At 39.0% G+C, this 22488-nt stretch overlaps 1 protein-coding gene across 4 annotated transcripts in view; it reads left to right on the forward strand.

Annotated features, from left to right (window-relative positions):
• AMPH (amphiphysin) overlaps positions 1-22488 on the forward strand; it is a 135973-nt gene that overhangs the window by 58380 nt on the left and 55105 nt on the right. For all 4 annotated transcript variants that reach the window (XM_058678213.1, XM_058678214.1, XM_058678215.1 and 1 more), the window contains exons 3-5: positions 7952-8006; positions 17150-17244; positions 20133-20228. In XM_058678213.1, coding sequence (XP_058534196.1) covers positions 7952-8006; positions 17150-17244; positions 20133-20228 — 246 coding nt within the window. The remainder of the gene's footprint in view (positions 1-7951; positions 8007-17149; positions 17245-20132; positions 20229-22488) is intronic.

The following is a 22488-nucleotide window of genomic DNA, read 5'->3' on the forward strand; positions in this document are numbered from 1 at the left end:
TTGCATCTTGTCCAGTTTGGTTGTGAAAAAAATATTGTTCACAAAGTTACCACTTACATCCCAGAAAGAGACACTGAACAATTAGTCATAAGAAGAGTTGTTGGGTAAAGGCTCCACCGTTAGAATTTCCATTGATACATGTGTCAGTGTCTGCTCCTTCCATAAAGTATATCCAACACTTTGCTCCCCATATTAAAGCAAAGGTTGAAAAATATTTGAATAATGCTCTCTAACGTGCCTTTAAAGCAAAATCATGCACAGACACAGAAAATAAATGTGAGTGACTTTTCAAGGGTCACAAATTCAATTGCCCAGAGACAATAAAAGTATGTTTCCAGTTGTATCCAAACTTCATGCTGTTTGCTAGTTCTAACTAGACAATTCTGTTTATATGCATGTATGATGGACTGACGTTTTCATAGACTCTAGATATCAATATAAATTGTACTTAGTTGACTTAAATGAATGGGGAGTTGTACAAGTGATTATTAGTTAGATCTTAATTTTGTTTTATTGAAAGGATATTTGGTTTAGTCTTTACATCATAGATAATCTTGGAGTAAATGGCAGGGAGATTGGGTATTGGGCTATGAATCATGATTAAAATGATGGAATTGGAAATGTTCTCCTTGGACTCCCTGTCCCTTCCATGCATACTCCTCCCCATGAGCCCAGGAAAGTGATGTCAAGCATCCATTCCTATTTCCTCTCAGTCTTGCATCTGTTGCACTAATATCAGCCAAGAAGAAATCCAGCAAGCCAGAGAAATTGTTCTGCAAAGTAAGTACTGGATACTTACAGACAACTCCTGTTACTATAAAGAGCTCAAAGCAAGGAAATGGAATGCTTTTCCTCTTGAAATCTTCCCTATTCCAATTAAACAGCTTCTGAACTTGTCATAGAAGAGCTTCATTTCTCAGCAAACCAAGGATGCCTGATGTACCCAGTAGCCTAATGTTTTTGATCGAGAGTGGATACAGATATTATACCTCATTAGTCACCCGTTAATCAAGATGATCATTGTATTTTCATTAAATCTCATCTCCCTGATAATCTAATTTTCTTCTAAGCTTCAAACATAGTGAGCAGATTTATTAACATTGCTGTCAAGATTGATTCAACTTATCTGAACTCTGGGAAATTGAGGAAATTTTAATTTCCATATGTTATGTTGACTATTTTAAGAAATGAATATCATTAAAGCCAAAAAATAACAATTTATCTATGGAAATTTCTGTAGGCTGATGATAGCAGGTAGAATGAGGAGATCCAAATTTCTGAGATCACAACATGGTGAAGTTCTGTCTACTGAGACCTGTGTTTCCTACATCTGTTAATATTTCTTGATTTTCACTGCAGCCCCTTTCTAAATATCAGCTCAGTTTCTGAGTTAGAGACAACTCATTGAAAAATACTCTACACAGTGTATTTCTCTCATATTTTTCTCTTTTTTACAATAAAAGAAGACTCTATACAGTACATTTAACATATTTTTATATATCAATCCCACAAATTGTTGCTTGTTTAACAGACATTTTGCCTTACATATTTGTCAGGCTTGCATAGTGTTACTAGTAAAATCCCTTGGATTTGGTTTTTCAATTCGCAAAGACATACAGGGATTGTTTTAAGTTTAAATTATTTGCTTGTTAATTTCTTTTAATTTTACAAACAGGATGAGAGAGAGAGAGAGAAAGAGAGAATTGATTTTGATTGATTTTCTCTTCACTGGTTGACTCCTCAGATGTCCCCCAAATCCAGGCCAGGCCAAAGACAGTAGCCAAGAACTTCATCCAGGTAATTCATGTGGATAGTAAGAACCCAAGCAATTGAATCATCATCTGATGTATGAGTAGGAAATCATGTTGAACATGGAGTAACCAAAACACGCATTAAGCACTTTGAAATGGAATATAGGTGCTCTATGTAGTGACTCATTACAATGTACTACAGGGCCTGGCCTTATACATGCAACTTCAAATAGTTCACAAAAGAATGGAGTTAAGTTTATTTTGCTGTAGAAAATTTAAATTTATAAATAATTTTCTTCATCATATGAACTTTTCATGAACATGTGAATAGGCTATGTATACAATGATGTCAACATTCATTTTTCACAAAAATAAGCTTATTCATTCATTCATTCTTTCCAGAAACAGATGTTGTGGTGTGGTGGGACCAAAAGAGATAATCCCATCTGCCGTCTTACTTTATAGTTACAATGGCCAGAAGGTAGACTGAGACCAAAGTCAGGACCTTAGAACTCAACCCAGTCTCTCCCATGTAGAGCAAGGACCCAGTTACTTGAGCTGCCATCTGCTGCTTCTAGTGTATGCATTGATGTGAAACTAGAATTGAGATCTAAGACTGGAAGTCAAGCCAGGTACTCTTAACAGATGTCTTAACTGTGTCTCAGCCACTAGGACATAAGCCTACCACTAAATCCATTTTCAATTCAATTTTTCCATTAACTCGTTTGAGCACTTACCCTGGTATTTTGCATATTAAGTAACATGGAAGAATGATGCGCCTAAATTGTGCAGTGATAGCTGTTGTCATTTATTAGACATCATTTACACTGTCTGTAAATTTCTGCAAATACCTTCTGTAAGTTTGTTCAAATTCAACTTAATGCTTTACAGTTTCTCTCTTTGATAAAAATGTGATTAAAAATTATTTCAAAATTTTTTGTTATAGTTTCAGAGAGAAAGTGAGGTAGAGACAGAGAACGCTTCCATCTGCAGGTTCACTCCCCAAATGGCTGCTACAATCATGGCTGGGCCATTCCAAAGCTGGAATCAAGAAGCTTCTGGGTCTCCCACGTGGGTGTTTCTACATCTCTTAAATAAAGTTAAAAAAATACATGTTCTAGTGCTTCAGAATTCAATGTGTCTAAATAATAAATAAGTAGGTTAATTATTTTTCAAATGTTATCTATCATGCAGCCTTGCTAATTGTTTAAACGTTGGAGACTCTAATAGGTGTTTGGAGCTATCCATGGTGCTGAAGATGTTCACACACAAGTCAGAGTTGTCCAGAAACTCAATCCCTCCACATCCTTGCTGCAAAATGTGCACATAATTAAGAAAGTGTTACTGAGGACCAACCTGATGTTTAACATCTGGAAATACAAATAGATACAAAAAGTGATTTTTTTTGTCTTTATGAAGATCTCAGAAACATTCCTTACTAGTGTGTCAGCTACACTCTCTCTCTAGCTATTTCATTAGATTTTTAACTCCATCCTAACACGTTGAGGAATATATGATTAGAAGTACTCACAGGAGTAAGAGAATAAAGCTGTAGCTTCAAGCAACTGCAGGGCAGGAGAATTAAAGGACTTTTTGACTAGAGGTAGTGATTCTCAGACTTTTACAAAGCTTTTTGTTTGTTTGTTTTAATCTGTGTGTACTCCCTGCATGCTTTTTTATGTTCATCTTAAGATTCCTGGCTTGTTTTTCCAGAACTGTTTGAAAGCAGAGACCTGAAAAGACTGCCACCTTCTTACACACTCCATGAGACTTCAAGGGAGCTCGTGGATGGGAATTGCTTTAATGAGGAAAGAAAAGCAGACTCTCCTGGGATGTGTGGGAAGAAAGTGAGGCCTGAGGGACTGGCTAGACTTGAAAAACATCATCTCCTGACACTGATAAATGATTCAGTTGAAAACATGAAGAACCAGAGCAATGTGATTTTGCTTGTATATGGCAGGGCAAGGTTTCATGTAGGTGGTGGATCCATGTGTCTTGTCTGAAGAAGAGTATACTTTATAGTTCAGGAGAGTAAATTATAGCATGCTACCTTGCCTCTTGTTGGCATGAGCCCTGAAGAGAGCATGGTCAGGAGATGGAGTAATGAATTTTGTTTTTTCTTGTAGAAAAAGACATAATAGAAGGAGAGATACAGTCATGTACTCCCAAGGGTAAAGATGTTCATATTTTTATGTGCATATGAACATGATACAATACATATTTTACAGCTCAATAACTGAAATGCCAATTTTCAGAGCAATTTTTAGTGAGCTTGGAATTCACTGAAATCAGAGCAATACTTTAAGAATTTGCAAATTTTGGCCCCAGCTCAGTAGCTCAATTGGCTAATCCTTTGCCTTCAAGCACTGGGATTCCATATGGGTGCCAGTTCGTGTCCCAGCTACTCCACTTCCCTTCCAGCTCCCTGCTTGTGGCCTGGGAAAACAGTAAAGGATGGCTCAAAGCCTTGAGACCATGCACCTGTTTGACAAATCCTAAAGAAGCTCCTGGTTCCTGGCTTTGGATTGGCTCAGCTATGGCTGTTTTGGCTACTTAGAGAGTGAACCAGTGGACTGAAGATCTTTCCTTCTGTCTCTCCTTCTCTATGCGAATCTGCCTTTGCAATAAAAATAAATCTTTAAAAGAATTTGCAGATTTTAATCAAAAAGAGCCGGGAATTGAATGCAGAGACTTGTAAAGATGAAGAGGAAGCAGTAAAAGGGACAGAGGAATCATTAGAAATGGATGGAGAACTCAAACATTGGAATTCTATCCTGCTGTGAATAAAAAGGCAGGTTAGTGCCAGTGTCAGCCCTGGGAATCAGCAGTGATAATCTGAGTAATTGGTTTCCTGCTACCTAGTAAGAAGACTTATATCAAATTTGGCTCCCAGCATTGGTTGTGATGCAGCCCCTGTTGTTAGGGAGACATGAGGGTTGAATTAGCAGATGGAAGGTCTCTCTGTCTCTGTCTCCTGATTATCAGGAGAAAAAAAAGAAAAGAATGAGTGGTGTATCAGTGATATCAAATGACGGTCAAATATAGAAGACAGTGGTATGAATGGCAAAGAGAATGATGTGAAGCAAAACTACAGCATATTGTGAAGAATTGCAGGATCTAAAGGGGGCCATGATGCCATTTTCTTTTTCAGATAAAAAAAAAAGCCAACTCTAAGCCTTCGTGACATTGAACGACTTTTCCTACCTTATGCAACAATGGCAGAGGTTCTGGAATGTCATAGATAAGTACCAAAAAAAAGATAGACACAGGCAAGGGTACTTTAAACAGTTTGCACAACATGGAGTTAAAAGGTGCATTTATTTTAACGCAGAGAGTTTTGAAGTCCATACATATTCTTAAAACACATTTCCAAAGGCTTTTTGAAGACCTTTAAATTAAAAAAAAATTGTTAATTTAAAACGTCTGTGATTCACGCAGAATAATGAGCTGAAGGACAATTTGCTGTGCAGAAAGTTTTGCATGAAAAGGACTTCTGTGTGGCATATTGTAGGTGAATAATTTTTCTTGAGAGTCTTTAACCTTTATGATTCAGGAGGAATTTTAGCCAAAGTTCAATGTGGTTGTTACTGAATGATTTATAAGACCTTAGTACTCATGGGAAAAATTAGAGATTTGAGTAATTTGGAAGGAAGAAAGTCATTTAAATTAGCCTCGAATTTACTGCTTCAATTGAACTAATCTATTTAAGCCATTATTATGTTGTTTGAACTTTTTTCCATTCTCAAATAAAGATCTCTTTTGGGAATCTTATTTCACTTTTGGAAAGCCTTTAGTGTATACATAGGAGACCTGAATTGTTTTCTTCTCTTTCTTGTTTAAAAGATGACACAGTAACTTAATTCTGGTATTAATTTAATATGCTTTATTTGTTGAATAGTTGGGAATAGAATGTTCTTCTCTGCCACTGTTTGGCCAATCCCCAATTCTCTGAAAATTCTGGTGACTCATAACGATCATTTTCATAGAGGGCTTGGTATGACTTGCCAAGGGAGCAGCATTATTGTGGTGAGAAGTGAGCCCTTCTTCACTCTGTGCCTCTCAGACATATCCGCAAGGGAGCAATGGAAAGTGGAGCTGAGGCCTGAAGCACACTGTAGGGAACAGGGAGGCTTTTGCGCAGTTCTATGTTCCATCTGTATCCAGTTTTTCATTCTACTTTATAGCAGGTGTCTCAGTGGTTAGAAAATAATGGTTGGTCTTCCATTTGTTCACCTCCAATTCAATAGATTGATGTTCCAGAAAGATGTTTCAGGCTTATTTTGTGGCTCTCTCTTCCTTACACAAACCATTATGTACCCCACATTCTACACTTAGCCAGTCTGAGAACTGTAATACGAGAGGAATCAGACACTCCTAATTGCACCATTTCAGGCTCTAGGCTTTGCATTGCTTGGGGTCTCGGTGTGTCCAGAAAAATCACATCTAATCTCAGATATGATTCTCTACAAACTATCTGCTGTCTGATGGTAAAAAAATAATCCTGTGCCTTGCTTTCCTATCAGTGCCATTCCATTTCTTCCCATCAGTTAGACTTCCATTTGCTACCCTGGTCCTTCATTTTTCCAATTTGCTTTGCTTTCTGAAATGTTTCTGTAATGCTTTTATAGCTTTTTTGGCCCACTAACTTCATAGGCTTTTTTTTCTCCATTAGGTTCCAGTTCTGTGTGCATTTCAGCGTTTCCACTCTCAGTGGTGACTCATTTTAGGTGACTTACGTCAGGTTATTGCTGTGAGAGAAATAACTAATTGCCTATCAACCACAGAGGTATATTCCCTGCCCATGAAGATATGAATGGCAGCTGTGCTCATGTTCTCATCACTGGAGAAATAGTTGGGGAAAGAAACCCTCACTGGAACATGATGGGACTCATGACAGTAAGAAAAGCAGTAGCAGGACCATAGTTTGGCCTTTATGGCTTTGTCTCAGAAGTAGCACAAGACATTTATGTACATGCTGCATGGATATCCACAGTGAGTCTGATGCTGCTGAGGTCGAGTCCACGTGGTCTATAGTACCATCTCCTAAAGCTGCACTTTTAAACATTTTATACGTAAAAACCTGTCCTGATGGAAAAGAAGCCATTCCATGCCCCAGGACATGCCTCAAACTGCAGATAATTCTGAACCAAGTATGTATTGTTTTCCTGTATAAATCTGAAGTTGTCAGGGAGATAATATTTATTTTATGAAAAAAAAATTGTGTAGTTTTCAGAACTTTGTACTAAATTCTTTAAATTCCATCTTTCATGAAAGTTTTGAAATATCCTCAGACATATCTATGGTAAAGATTATAAATTCACCTTAGTGAGCCCAGGATGGTAACCTAACAGCTAAATTCCTCACCTCGCACACACTGGAATCCCACATGGGTGTTGGTTCATGTCCTGGTGACCCTGCTTCCCATCCAGCTCCCTGCTTGGGACCTGGGAAAGCAGTAGAGGATGGCCCAAAGCCTTGGGACCCTGCTCCTGCATGGGAGACCCAGAAGAGGCTCCTGGCCCCTGGCTTTGGATTGGCTCAGCTCTAGCTGTTGTGGCCACTCGGGGAGTGACCCATCAGACGGAAGATTGTCCTCTCTGTCTCTCTTCCTCTCTGTATATATCTGCCTTTCCTATAAAAATAAATAATTCTTAAAAATTTACTGTCAGCTACATTAAACATAGAAAGGAAGCAGAAGAAATTAATTTTAGTCATGCAGTTTTGCTGAATATATCAAAATCATTATAATTTAGCATGTGATAAAATTATTAGTGAGACATGTTTTTGACCATAACTCCGCAAGATCCATTGTAATTTCACTGAGTGTGCAATATACCCATAGCACATTTGAATATGAATTAACCATATTGCAATTCCTCAGCCACTGCTTATGGCTAGTTCCACAATTATTAATTCCATATCTTTGTGGCCTGTCTGTCCAATTGTCTTGATACATCATATTTTCTACTGTTAGTAAAATCTTACTTTCCTTTTCCTTATCTTCTTCTAAACCTAGTAAATTCTTTATAAATAGTTGAACTACTGTACATATCGCTTTGTTTAGGCTGTGTGCGCATATTTATGTTCTTCCAAAAATGAGACCCTGGTAGAAATTACTTTGAGATGTATTGCTGCTTTTATGCTTGTTTGTAAAAATGAAGACAAGATGTTTAGCATTTCTGTGCTTGTGTGTTTTTCAGGCAGAGGGTACCAGGCTTCAGCGAGAACTCCGAGGATATTTAGCAGCCATTAAAGGTAATGTGTATGAGTTGTTTACTGCCTGTCACCCAGCACTGGTTGTTCTTGGTATTTGCAAGTGACAAAATGGATTGTTCATTACAAAACCACATGGCTTTCTGGCAGGATAAATACTTGAACACAGGTGCCACATTTTGCTCACCCCCGCATTCTTGTTGAAATGAGATCCAGAATATATGAGGACAAAATATTTCTGCCCTTATGATGAAAACTAAGAATAGATGTTACCCACATGTCAGTGATTTCTAGGAAGTTTAGAGTGAGCTTGACACCTTATTTGAGAAAAGCTGCATCATGATTGTATCCCCAGGGAGAATAGATGCCAGGTTTAGAGTGTTCAACAGACTCCCACTGGAAGGGACAGGAGTAGTGGAAGAGGCCTGCAGATGGATGTCAAGAAACTAGGAGCTGGGATGCCTGTGACTTGTATGAACCTGCATATGTAGTTGCATATGCAACACGTCGAACAGAAAGACTGTGACCTTGGTTTTTGGTGTGTATTGTGGAAGGTAAAGGGATGAGGCTAGTGTGAGAGAACTCTAGGATAGGAGAGGGTGAGGGGGCAGGGAAGAGTGCTTTGCCTTTGCCTTTTTGTTATTCTTCATTAATCTCCCTGCCCAAATTCAGAGCCAAATGTACTCACAGATCTCATGTATTGTCAATCAGATTTTGAGATTCATAGGGGGAGAGAAAGGCTCCTCTGACAAGAGATCTTGGGGAAACTGGCCAAAGGCTTGAGAAAGAAATGAGAGTCTCCACTTCAAACTATGCACCTAGGGCCCAGTGCAGTGGCTTGCAAGCAACAGGATTCCTTGCAAGCAACAGGATTCCTTGCAAGCAACAGGGTTCATTATGGGCACTGGTTTGTATCCCAGCTGCTCCATTTCCCTTTCTGCTCCTTGCTTGTAGCCTGGAAAAGTGATCGAATATGGCTTAAAGCCTTGAGACCCTACCCCTATGTGGGAGACCCAGAAGAAGCTCCTGATTCTTGGGTTTGGTTGGGTCAGCTATGACCATTACAGCTGCTTTGGGAGTGAACCAGAAGATGGAAATTTTTTCTTTGTCTTTCCTGCTCTGGAAATCTAATATGCCTTTCCAATAAATAAATAAATCTTTAAAAACCTGTGCATCTATACTTCTAATTCTAGTGAAGTTTTTAAATATGCTTGCTGCAATACTGTCAAGTACTTGGGGAAAAAACTGTAGACTTAATCTCTTTGGTGGGCAGGGTCTTTAACTCAAAAGGCATGGAACAAATTGAGATGATTTGTCCTCATAAATATATAAAGATCATTGTTTTTAAAAATTTATCATTTTGACATGTTTAATGACACTGAACCAGAATAGAAAGAGCTCAGTAAACAAATTAGTATCAATTGGTTAAGTGAAAAAATGTCAAAACATTTGACAAAGAGCAGCCAAAGTACCACAGATGAGTCAAAAATGTGAAAAGTGCTTATCTTCATAAATAATGAAATTTAATAAATAATTCAATAAAAATATATGCCAGTATTTTCCTCCAAATGCTCAGTGACTTTAAAATGACTAAAGTTCCAAAATATGTCACATTAACAAAGATGTGGGGAGTAGATTCTTTGCAGGTATTGTTGGAAGGACAGTTCTGGAGAGCAGCTTGGTCAATTGACTGTTGACCAGGTTACTTTCAAGCCTCTTTTACACCGTATCCAGAAAGCCTGTTTGTTGGGCGAGAATTTTGTGAAATTTTTTGTCTCATGAAGACTTTGTAACATTTCTAGGAAAACAATTTTGGTTTTGGGAACATTCTTAAAGACAAGGGAAGACTCTGTAAGTTGGTAGTCATTTGTATTTTTCAAGCACTGTCATGGCTGGTTTTGTCTTCACGAAGCATAGTTCCTATGGTAGGCAGCAGCATATCAGCATTTCAGCAGCATTTATGGCGCTGTGAGATCTGATTCTGGAGCATCATGGGATAATAATGCAATACGTGTTGCACCTCCTAGCTTCCTGGAGTTCCTCATCTTCAGAGTGCTCCAGTTGTTGTAGAAATCCCATGAACTTTTCTTGAACTCCCATTCTGTGAGATGGAGTTACAGAAGATCCATTCTATTCCTTTTTTCTCATTGGTCTCCGGGTGGCCTTCTATCTCCATGGACTTTCATGGTTTCTGCTTCCTGCTGATGCATCACCTTTGTGGGTTGTAACTTCTGCTCTCGTTGATTTAGCAGCCACCAGCTCTTCAGGATCATTGTTTGCCTGATCTTGCTTCAAGACACTGTGATGCTGAGATGCACGGGGCACAGTGCCTGCTCAGGAGCTGGCAGACAACCTGGGGGTGACAGCTGAAGAAGTAAAAATGGCAGATAGACACTGTGATAGGCAAATTGATGTGTATTGAGTGCTGCTGTCACATAGGACAGGTCTCTACCCTCCAGGGTTTCATTCAGAAATGGTCCTTCCAGGGAACTTACCATTAATAGCCATAGGAAGAAGGCAGAGTTGGTCACCAGGCCAGCAGTTTGGGTTAATGTTGGAAGGAAAGTCCAAGTAGGAGAAGCAACCAGAGGACAAGGAGACAGACAAAGTTTTGTAGGGAACACATAGGTTAGTGAGGTGCAAGGAGGAAGCCAAGGGGAGTAAGGCATGGAAATGCAGGCCATGTTTGCATATGGAAGTGTTTTACGTATCATAGTATGTCAGGGCTTTATTATACTGGGGAGAGAAGCTGTTACATTAGTAAAGCTTTTTATGGTTAGGTAATATACCAGTTGATCAGATTTGCATCTTAGAAAAATAGTAATTTGCAATTTTGTGTAATTTAAGCTATAAGAAATAAAACTAAGGAAATCGGGTATATCTTGCACTAATACTACTAGTAGTGAATATGCATTGAAGACTGATATGATAGGCACTGAGTTAAGCTTTTTTATTTGCTACAATTTATGTAATTTTCCCTACAATGTGATAGCAGATAGTATTGGAGGAGTTTACTCTAGAAAATTGAAGTTTAGGATGATTACGAATTTGCTTGGAAACCACACAGATGGTATGTAATGGAACTAAGACTGCAACAAAAGCTGATTGATTGCAAATAATCGTGTTAATTGTTATGCTGTGTTGCCTCCAAAAATGGTTTTGATAATGATGTTTGACATTTGGATGGCTAATATGTGCCAGTTACTTTAATGAACCATTTATGGAGATTAAATTTTATCTAATCAAAACGATAGATGATGATTGCCTAACTCAGTCCTGTGGCAGCAGGCAGGAAAAGAAGGTGGCATTTGAGAATCAGGCAGAGTTGATGTTTCTTGATGGTAAGCTTTGTTTTGGAGGATGGATGGAGGATGATTTCTGGTTTTCTGGCAGGGCCAATGGTGATACTCGTGAGGGCTAGGAAGTGCAGTAGGAACAAGTATGGACAGGACCATTGGAGACTGGTTTCAGTCATGAAGTGTGTGCTTCATTTTGTTTTTAAATGATGTTCCTGCTTTATTTGTTTTCTAGGATTGTACAGCAGGCTTGTTTTATTCTCACGATTTATGATTATTTATTACTTTCAGCACTCATGCTAATAAAATGCTTTTATGGGGTTCAATGCAACATATCAAAACATGTATCCACAGTGTGTGTGCTCTGGTCAAATTGGGTAATTGACATTTCTGCTCCTTTTCTTTATCTTTGAGAACTACCACTTCCTCTCTTCTTGTTTTGCCCCAATGGATTCTTTTTAAACTGTAATCACCCACTGTGCTAAGCAATACTAGTGCTTATTTCTGTCCATATGTGGAACTTGTTGCAGTCCAGGTAGGGGTAATGGTTAAAGAAATGAAAAGGCCAGATTAACAGTCTTGTTATCTCTTCTCCTCTCCACAGTTATCAGTGGTTGTCACTATGTTAGACAAATGAAGCTTGGGATTTAGTAGGACATTCAAGTGGAGAGGCATAGTAAGGTGGAGTAGTAGTCATTAGCCTGTGGGTGGCAGGGGAGGCCACACGAAGGACTGGGGGGTACACAAGATCTGTCTCTAAAGGCAGCTCAGCTCAGTAGTATAATATTCATCAGGTACTGCTAGGTGTGGTGTAAGGGGTGGGGCTGGCTTCCCTTCAACCACCTGTCTGTTTTCCTAGTCTGATCCTCACGCTTGCTCTGCTCCCTAGACTAAGAGAAAGACTTTTCTGCTTTCCACTGAGGCAGCTGCTGTCTTCTTACACATTTGTGAACTGTGTTGCAAATCAGCTAGATACTTGGAATAATTTGGACAGTCTCTTCATGGTTTGCTGTTGTTGGTGATTATTGTTATATTGAAACAGATGCTATTTTTAATTAAAGTATGCACTTTCAGGTTGTGCAGATGCAGAGTATCGTCACAGTAGTGCAAGCCACGCAGTATGTCTTACTGGGTGAAAATACAGGCTCACAAATTGGGCTGCAAATGGAAATAGAAGATGTCACATTAAAGGCCTTGGAGAAGGTCCAGAACTTTAGAGAGGGAAGTGGTTCATACCCACTAGAGAAAAAAGCAATTCTTATGCATGTGTTGCCGAACAGTTATCTTGCAATTTTGTAAATCACTGGAATTTTAAGAGAATATTGAGTATTGGATATTATTGTGTCAGAAGTGATTCAGAAATCTACTGTTGCCAAATTGCTTTCAATAAATTTGATTTTTAGATTTTGGGGCTTATTTTCCCAGAACTTTGGCCAACACAGCATATTTTTGGTCCATTTTCTGCTGTTATAGCAAAACATCTAGACTGGGTACCTGATAAAGAGCAGAAATTATTTGTCATGTGGGTCTGGAGGCTGGGAAATCCAAGGCTTGAGGGACCACATCTGGTGAGAGGCATCTTTCTGTTTTGTAGAAGGTATCATGCAAATGAGAGAGCCAGAGAGAGGAAATGAGCTCACCCTCTACAGGGATTCCACTCACATGATAACAGATCCATTCCTGAGATGTTGGCATTCATCCATTCCTCAGGGCATAGTCCTCATGACCTAAAAAGTCCCACCTCACAAAACTTGCCTGGGGGAGGAAGTTTCCACCACATGAACTTTGGGGGAAATATTCAAATCATTGCAGTTCTCAAGTGTTAGAATCTATGTCAATCTGTGCTACTTTAGAGCATAGCTTGTGGTTTGTTTGCCGTGTATCCCTCCAAGTGCTTCCTTTGGATATCCTAGAAGCAATTTCTGTGTCAAATGGCTTCTTTGCAAATGATCCATACAGTAATGAGTAGCTATTTTTGACTGCTGAGACACATCTGTAGTGCGTAATTGTGTTATAGGCCTCAATGATCAGGCTTTACATAATTTTATTTTTAGTTTATGTTTGTAGTTTCATTTCTCACCATGAAGATCATTTGCCCTACAATGCCATAACTCTATTTTCCCTCTTAAGACGTTGTTAAAATTCTACATACAAAGTTACAGTTTTAAGAACTGTTTGGAACTAGAACTGTTTTTAGATTTCTGGGTGTTTATTTCAGAATACTTGTATCAGTTTAATATACTTTGCAGAAAGGACAAAAGTGTAAGTGTGGATTCATAAATATTTATATATACATATATGCCTTGTATGTAGGGATTGATAATTTTATGTAGATTTTAAAAGATTGTTTATTTTTTTGAAAGAGAGAATGAGAGACATTGATTGGTTCATTCCCCGAATGGCTACAATGGACTGCACTGGGCCAGGTGAAATCCAGGAGCTTCTTTCAGTCTTCCCTCTGAATTCAGAGGAGTAAGCATTTGGATCATCTTCTGTTGCTTTCCGTGGTGCATTAACAGGAAGCTGGATCAGAAGTAGAGCAGCAATAACTCGAATGATGCCCATACGGGATGCCAGCATTCTAGGCAGTGGCTTGCTTACCCATGATATACAATACTGGTCATTATATAGTATTTTGTTAATGCACCTACATGAACTGTGACTTGTCAGGAAAAATCAGATACAGAATTTTCCACTTGTGACATAATGTTGGTGCTTTGAAAGTTTCAGATCTTAGGGCATTTTGAATTTTAAGTTCAGGGATGCTTAATTTATATGTATTATATCCCTTCAAACTCAAGAGAGATGTAGAGAAAACTTCTAAAGCATTCTGGCATCTAAGTTAGAGAAGATCAGTTAGACCTGAATTTTGACATGAATTTGGGGATTACTTTTCTTGGTACAGATTTCCCTGACTTGGGTAGGGATAAAGCAGCCACCACACCTGCAGTGAGCCCATCAAATGAGACCATGTTCTTGCTAACTTGGTCCATTCACTTTGAGGGAGAGATGAAGATTTTTGTTCCACTTTTGGCTGTGTCTGCACCCTTGCACTGTTTTATTAGAGTTCTCAGAGACTTCAGCCATTATTGATCTCCTTGCCTGAGTGTCCATTACCCGAGTTGCTTCAGCCTAAGGAGGCTGTGCAACGCACTCCCAAGGGTGCTTGTGAACATTCTCAGAGATATCCCCACCCATCCATCCAGGAGAAGGTTGGGGACTTCGGCACTTCATGTGGCTATCGAAACATTCAGAACTCCAGTGTACAGGTAGACAGGAGATGGTCTCTGCTGAGAGACTAAAATATGTTAGGAAATGCAGAAGGTGTGTTCACTTGTAGAAAATTATTTCATTTGTCTTCTTTTACTTTTTCCTTTGCTCTCATGTTTGAACCCATATTCTGTCCAAGGAGCATATGGCTGAGTGTTCAGCTTACACAAATGGTGTTCATCTTGGATTTACTGGTCTGAGGCTGATGCAGTGTGTTTTTTAAATTCTTCTAAGGGCATTCTGTTGTTCTCTCCTCCCCTCAGACCAGCCTCTTCTCATACCTCTTAGGTACCCAACTGGGGCAAGCCCATTTCCCAGCTGATGAGAAGCATTTAGTGCCTCCTCTAAGTCACTAGCCATGATAGTGATCTGTTTCCATGGCAACCCAGCTGTCACACTTTACCAGCTGTGTTATTCAGGGGTAGATGTAAGCAAGACCAAAAGAGGCTTATTGGTGCCTTAGATCAGCATGAACCACTCAGAAGTGTTAGATCTTTCCTGCTACTACTAGCAGTATTTTAAAAATGTAACAAAAGGGTAAATCTAACAAAACCTCAATCCCCTGAAGTTAAAATCTTATACCTTTCTGAGAGCTTTAACTTAAAACCTCATTCATAGCCTTTAATGCTGGGAAAAGTGAAACTTTTTTATTTAGTTTATTTTTGTATGTATTTTGTGTTTACTTATTGGAAAGGCAGATGTACAGAGAGAAGGAGAACCAGAGAGAAAGATCCTCCGTCCACTGGTTCCCTCCCCAACTGGCTGCAATGACCAGAGCTGAGCCAGGAGCATCCTTTGGGTCTCCCACACAGGTGCAGGGCCCCAAGGATTTGGGCCAATCTGTAATGCTTTCCCAGGCTACAAGCAGATTGCTGGCTGGGAAGTGAAGCAGCCAGGACACAAACTAGTGTGTATATGGGATCCTGGCACATTCAAGGCAAGGAATTTAGCCACTGTGCCATCATGCCAGGTCCAAAATCAATCAGTCTTCCTTCCTTCCTTTCTTTCCTTCTCTTCTCTTTTTTCTTCTCTTCTCTTCTCTTCTCTTCTCTTCTCTTCTTTTTTCTTAGTTAAAAACTTGTGAAATAGCAGGACTCTTAACCAGTCTAACCACTTAATCATTTTTACTGTTTTAAGCCATGTCACTACCTTAGTGTTTTCTTTTTTTGTGGTACAATTCCATAGGGTCTGGGATTTCCCTACCCCCTCCCCAGATTCCCTCCCCACATATTAGTACAATAGTAGAGTCCTTCTTAGGCAGTTGTAAGCCCATTATTCTGTTGTTTAAGTGTGTCCTGACACTGCTGGTGCTAACAAGGCCAGGCAGTCCAGCACCCTATTGTCAAGATACATCCAACAGTTTTATTGGAAGTTGGTCTTTGATTTGGAAGTAGAGATGCATACTACATTGTATCTTCACATCTGGATAGGATATTCTCTATTATACTGTCACTATATATTCCCTTAAATGAGAAGCCATGAAACAAAGTCAACAGGAATGAAGTTAAAACAAAAAATTTTCAGCACCATTGAGTAAAGACACATGCTGCTGAATAATCAACATGTCAGTGAAGAAATGAAAAAGAAAACACAGAAGCCTCTTGGGTAAAGTGATGCTACTGTGTGATCTGTGAGTCAATGAAGAATTTGATAAAAGGAAAGAAACTATTTTTAAGAAATGAAAATAAAAACAAAAATATCAAGACCAATGGGTTGCAGCAAAAACAGTATGGAAAGAGTTACTGATTTTACATTTTGCTTGAAGGCTGCCTTATATCAGAGAGAACGTATGGTATTTGTCCTTTGGGGATTGACTTATTTCACTAAGCATAATGGTCTATAGTTGGGGCCATCTAGTTGCAAATGGTATAATTTCATTCTTTTTAATGGCTGAGTAGTGTTCCATGGAGTAGATGTACCATAGTTTCTTTAACCACTACTCTGGATGGACAGCTGGATTATTTCCATATCTTTTGCTATTATAGAGTGTGCTGCTGTAAATATAGGATTACAGGTGATTTTCTCATATGCAGTCTTCATTTCCTTTAGATATATTGCTAGGAGTGTGGTAGCTGGGTCGTATGGCAGGTGTATTTGGAGTTCTCTCAGTGCTCTCTGTATCTATTATCAGCATTTAAATAGTGAAAAATGTACAATACGTAAGTCTTGGAGACCCTCAAGGGAAGATGTGATTACGATTACAGATACAAGCAGCAGTTCTGCCTCTGCAGTTTTATTACATATTTAACTAGTATTCAGGATTTTTCTCTCACATAGAAAATTAGGGGCACAGATGCTAATGTGCCTGGGAATGGGCCAAATGCTGGGGTTCCTGCCACCCACATAGGAGACCCAATGGAGTTACTGGCTCCTGGCTTCCACCTGGCAAAATACCAGCTATTGCAGACATTGCGGGGTGAATCATCAATTGGAGGATGTTTCTCATTCTGTCATACTACTTTTTAAATATATAAATACATTTTTAAAATAAAAAACAATGTAAAAGTTAGACATATTTATGGGATATGATGTGATATTTCTATGTATATATTACATTATACTGCAGTCAACTCCACATCTGTGTCTGTGTAACAAAAGCTGTTTTTTTTTCAATACCAGGCATGCAAGAGGCCTCCATGAAGCTCACTGAGTCACTGCATGAGGTCTATGAGCCAGACTGGTATGGACGGGAAGACGTGAAGATGGTTGGCGAGGTAAGGTCCAGGATGATCTCACACCAGAGGCCCCAGTGTCTTCTGCAGCGCTCTCACCAAATCCTGCTTCTTCTGCCTTTCCCCTACCTTGCCAGTTAAATGCTTTAATCTGGACCAAGCCTGCACACCCAGGAGACATCACGCACTTCTGTTCTTTGGATCAACCCAAATTCATAGCAGAAGGTGAAGATAACTATGGAACCATACGGATAGAAAGCTATTGGCACACGATCATTTTTTCTTTGAAATAGCAATGGCGTTTAATTAGCAGGACTTAACAGTTCATCCCTAGCAGAACTGAATTACAGCGTGACTCTGTGCACTAACTGCAATAAGATGCCCTTCATCCCCCTCTGCACCATCCCTCCCTGGCTTCAGGGGTAGAACGCAGCATAGCCATTGCCCTTCACCACTAGCCACTGTACTCATTGAGGAGAAAGCCTCAGAGCACACCTAGCCTGCTCAAAGGAGCATATTTCAGGACAGCTTTGGCCCTGCACATGTCATTATGCCTCAAATCTGACCTTTAGCAAAGGGCTTCTGGCTGGTGGGAGGTGAGTGGATGTTGCTGTGGTATATAAATAAAATAGGGCAGAGATAAGAGTAGCACTGTGTAACATTGGACTGGTTCTTTAAATATGTTTGGCTTTAGTTTGCTCATCTATGAAGTTCAAATAATAATTGTACATAGACATCGTATGACATAGATATTTAAGAACATTGTGTTTTGTGTCACCTGGTCAGAGCTCAGTGCATGTTAGGATTACTGATAGGAGAAAGCCATCAGCTTTGGAATCCTTCTTACTTCCTTGTTCCAATGAAGAGCCGTGTTTGTCGTGTCATCTTTCTTTGGAGAACGACTGTACTTCATACAGGTACCCAAGACCTAAGCTGGAAGTGGCAGCCTGCGCTCACAGAAAGTCTAATGAAATGAGCTGAAGGACTGCCACTTTGGGAAAGAGGAATAAACAGGAATTCTGCGTAGCTCCCTGACAGTTCTGACATCATGACCTTGATCATCATGACCTCATTAGGAATGAGAGCTTTTTTTGTAAGAAAGACCCTTAGTGAGTGTATTACATCTTTCAGACACTTTTATGATTTAGGTTTGGCAAAACCGTCTTCCATGTTATCATTTTCAAATGCAAATTTCAAATTTTTAAGTAATTACATCTTAAATTTCATAGGTATAAAGACAGCATGTTTGAACATCATGGAGTTAAATACTTTTTAAACTTCTGGTTATTGGTTCTTTTTTTGAAAAAAAAAAACAAGATAGAAACTGATCTCTCACATCAAAGAATTTGGATATTGGCATCCAAAGTATGACACAGTGGACCTAATTTTGCCGTTCTCAGCTTACCCTCTCAGGGTCAGTGGTTCTCTGAGCCCTGGCCACCAGCTACCAGTTATGCTTTTCCTTCAACTACAAGGAAGAAGTTGGCTTGGAAGGAGGGCTGACTTCGACTTTTCATGACACTTCTTGGAAGTACATACCATTGGCCAGACTTAGACACAGGGCTACACCTAAATACAGTGGGCTCTGAGAAGTAGAGTCTGTATCGTAGGTGACTACCCAGCTGAACTTAAAAGTTCAGTTAAAAAGACCAAAGGAAATAAAGACTGGAGAACAGTTTTAACCAAATCTGTCAGGAGACCCAAAATGTAAAGAAGCATAAAGCTGACACTCCTGAGCACCTCTGGAGTACTTGTAACTCTATGAATACTTTACCTCATCAACACATTTTCCAAAGCCACATTCCCAAAATCATAGAACTGAGATGTGAATCATACTCTGGAATAACAGCTCATGCACTTTCATGGACTTTGAATTCAAGGAGACAGATGTGGGTTGAAACCTAGGTTTGCACCTATCATTTGTGTGGCCTTGAGTATGTTGTATGTAGCATCTCTGAATTTCAGTCTCTGCTTCTGTATAGTGGTAATAATGAAGTCTTTCCTCATAAAACTATTGTAAGAACCAAGGAATTACAGAGGTATGTGTCCATGTACACATCAACCCATTGCCTTGAAAGAGATATAATAGTTGTAGCAATTTTCATTGTGTGCTTATTGTAGTCTCTACTCCATAAATGATAAGGCTCTTTCCTATACAACTGTAATTTTCTGCTTTTTAAAGACGGTTTCAATAATGATTTCTGTTTAGGTTATCTAGAATGGCTTGTATTTTCACAGATTGCTTCAGAAGCAAGTTGTCTCAATGGATTTCTGCCTTTTTGTTTTAAAGATTTATTCATTTTTATTACAAAGTCAGTTATACAGAGAGGAGGAGAGACAGAGGGAAAGATCTTCCATCCAATGATTCACTCCCTAAGTTAGTGCAACGGCTGGTGCTGTGCCAGTCCGGAGCCAGGAGCTAGGAACTTCCTCCAGGTCTCCCATTCAAGTGCAGGGTCCCAAAGCATTGGGCCATTCTCAACTGCTTTCCCAGGCCACAAGCCGGGAACTGGATGGCAAGTGGAACTGCCGGGGTTAGAACCCGCACCCATATGGGATCCTGGCTTGATCAAGGTGAGGACTTTAACCACTAGGTCATGCTGCCAGGCCCGGATTTCTCTTTTACTCACCAAAGCCCATCTGTAAGAATAGAGCATCCTTTGGAAACATCTACATTTTTTAGTAACTCAGTATTAGAAATGCATTTTTTAAGGAGCTGAGCTTTTACATGTCTCATTGTTACTTAGAACTGGTAGCCCAATTATGTTAAAATGTTGCTGTATTATATAAACCACATGTGTTCTAGAATCCAGTATCTTATAAAATATTACTTATCTAATTTTGTAGATCAGATTTTTTTGCAAGTTTTCTGAAAAGTATCTAGTTAAACTAGTCCTGCAGCTATCTCTTTATTTCTGTTTTTCTTTTAGAAATGTGATGTACTGTGGGAAGACTTCCATCAAAAACTCGTGGATGGATCCTTGCTGACACTGGATACCTACCTGGGCCAATTCCCAGACATAAAGGTATTTTCCTGTATCTATAAATGGAGAATTGAATGGTCTTATACAGTTGTTGTAACATGGGGAAGATGAGGAGAATTCAGTCCTCAACCTGACATCAAAGATAAATGGTTGCCTTTCATTTATTTAAGCATGAAATTCTTAATCTGTTCCTGTCAGTTTGAAATGAAATGTAGTTACAGAAATTATTTTTCCTTTTTAGTGAACTACTCTTTTATTTTTGTATAGAAATATTTTTAGGCCTATAGATAAGAAATCATACATCAGAGGAAGTAAAAATTTCCTGTCTTCTTTTTATTCAGTTTTATTTCATAGCGCGTTACCAAGATGTCCATTAAAATAAACAGTGATCACAGAAACTTCATTTCAAACACAAGAGCAGACTCAGATCATTTCACATTTTGTATGTATTCATTGTGCACCTGAGGATTTCTTTTTTCCTTGAAAGTTTTAGATTCAAACTAAAATATGAGCATATATACATTTCAGCTACATATGCCTCTAGAGTTAAACACTAGTCTTATTTGACACTTGGATCCATCCATTGCAAAGTTAAATATGTAAATGAAGGATTGAATCATATTGATTTGGAGTTGGCTCTGGAAGTCAGGGTGATTTTTAAGCCATCTGCAGAGTTCTGTTAGCAAATTATTAGTGTTACACATCTGCCGTCTCCACACCCTACCACTCATGTAGACAATTGTGTTTCCTGCTGAAGTTCAAGGCCTAGCTTTCTTTTCTATAGAGTGAGAAGGATGTGAATTAGTATCAGCTGACATCTGAAGTGTCTTGTTGGGTGTCTTCTGCAGCTTTATTCCTCTGGTATCTGGCTTTTGTGGTTGTGACCAAACACCAACAAGCCGTCTGCAGGAGTATGTTCTGGCTTTTGTAATAAGATGTGGACCAAGTTTCTTAGTGAAGACAACACTCACAATGATAACTTGTATATATATATTCCATACAGAATGCCCAAAACTAGTTAGTAAAGCATGCGAAGTGTGCTTGGAGGTACTAGACAAGATCCTAGATGGATCAGACTAAATGTATTGGCTGTGTTAGCAAGAAACCACAGGGCACAGAAGCATTGATTTTTCAGTGATGTTGTTCAATAAAACAGCAAAGTGTTTTATCAAGTAATTGGATAAATACAACCCAATTAAAGATATAAATCAGTTATTTTTAAATCTCTGAGAAATTTGACACTTTTTTCTTTGAATTTCATAAGTCTACCTACACCAATCTCCAGGGAGTATGTTTGGGGATATATTTAATCTTGCCTTGGGATTTGTGACATCTGTTGCATAAGCTCAAAATAAGTATCACATTTCACAGTATTGTTTATTGCATGATAAATTTATTAAAAATATCATGTTTCATTTTGTTTTATTGTATTTTAATAAAAACACTTAACATGAGGCCTACCCATTTAGTGGAGTCTGAAGTTTACAATGAAGTGTTTTATCTGTAGGTGCAATGCTACACAGCAGCTCTCTAGCACTTCATCTTACTTGACTGGATGTTGACACGTTGGTCAAAAGCTCCTCGTTTGCAATGCCACACAGATCCACCACCTTTCTGTGTGTTGTTTGATCGGTGTGTTTGATTATGTTCTCTTGTCTTCTTTGGGAGAAAGTCAGTCAGTACCTTGGATAGCATGTTTGGGGTTATTTTGTTTATTCTTTTCCTTTCTTCCTCCCTTTCGCCCTCCCTCCCTCCCTCCCTCGCTCCCTCCCTCGCTCCCTCCCTCCTTTCCTTCCTTCCTTCCTTCCTTTCTTTAAGACTTCTAAGAATTCCTTAAGTATTTTGGAAACTGATCCCCCACTCCCCAATTTTTGATCTGCAAGCCTTTTCCCTCTCTCAGATGGTTGTATTTTACCCTGTTGATGTTTTCCTTTGCCATGTTCACTTTGATGTAGTCTCACTTACCTGTTTTTGCACTTGTTGCCATGCATTTGGTGTCAATAGCTGAGATTAATGTTTGTTCTAAAATTTTTTTTTGCTTATAAAATGAATAATTACCCCTATGTTTTCTTCTAAGTGATCTGCAGTGTCAAATCAGTCTTGAACTCATTTTAGTGAATTTTTGTGCATGATATAAGAGTCTAGATGTAGTCTTTGGCATGTTTATATCTGGATTACTTAGCACCATTTATTGAAGAGACTGACTTCCTTTCCCCAGTGTGTATTCTTGTCACTTTTGTCCGACATCATTTGACTGATTCCCACCCCCAATCCCCGCCCCAGGCCCTGCTGGGCTCTTTAT

Source organism: Ochotona princeps, chromosome 20 (assembly GCF_030435755.1).
Source record: "Ochotona princeps isolate mOchPri1 chromosome 20, mOchPri1.hap1, whole genome shotgun sequence".
NCBI lineage: Eukaryota > Metazoa > Chordata > Mammalia > Lagomorpha > Ochotonidae > Ochotona > Ochotona princeps.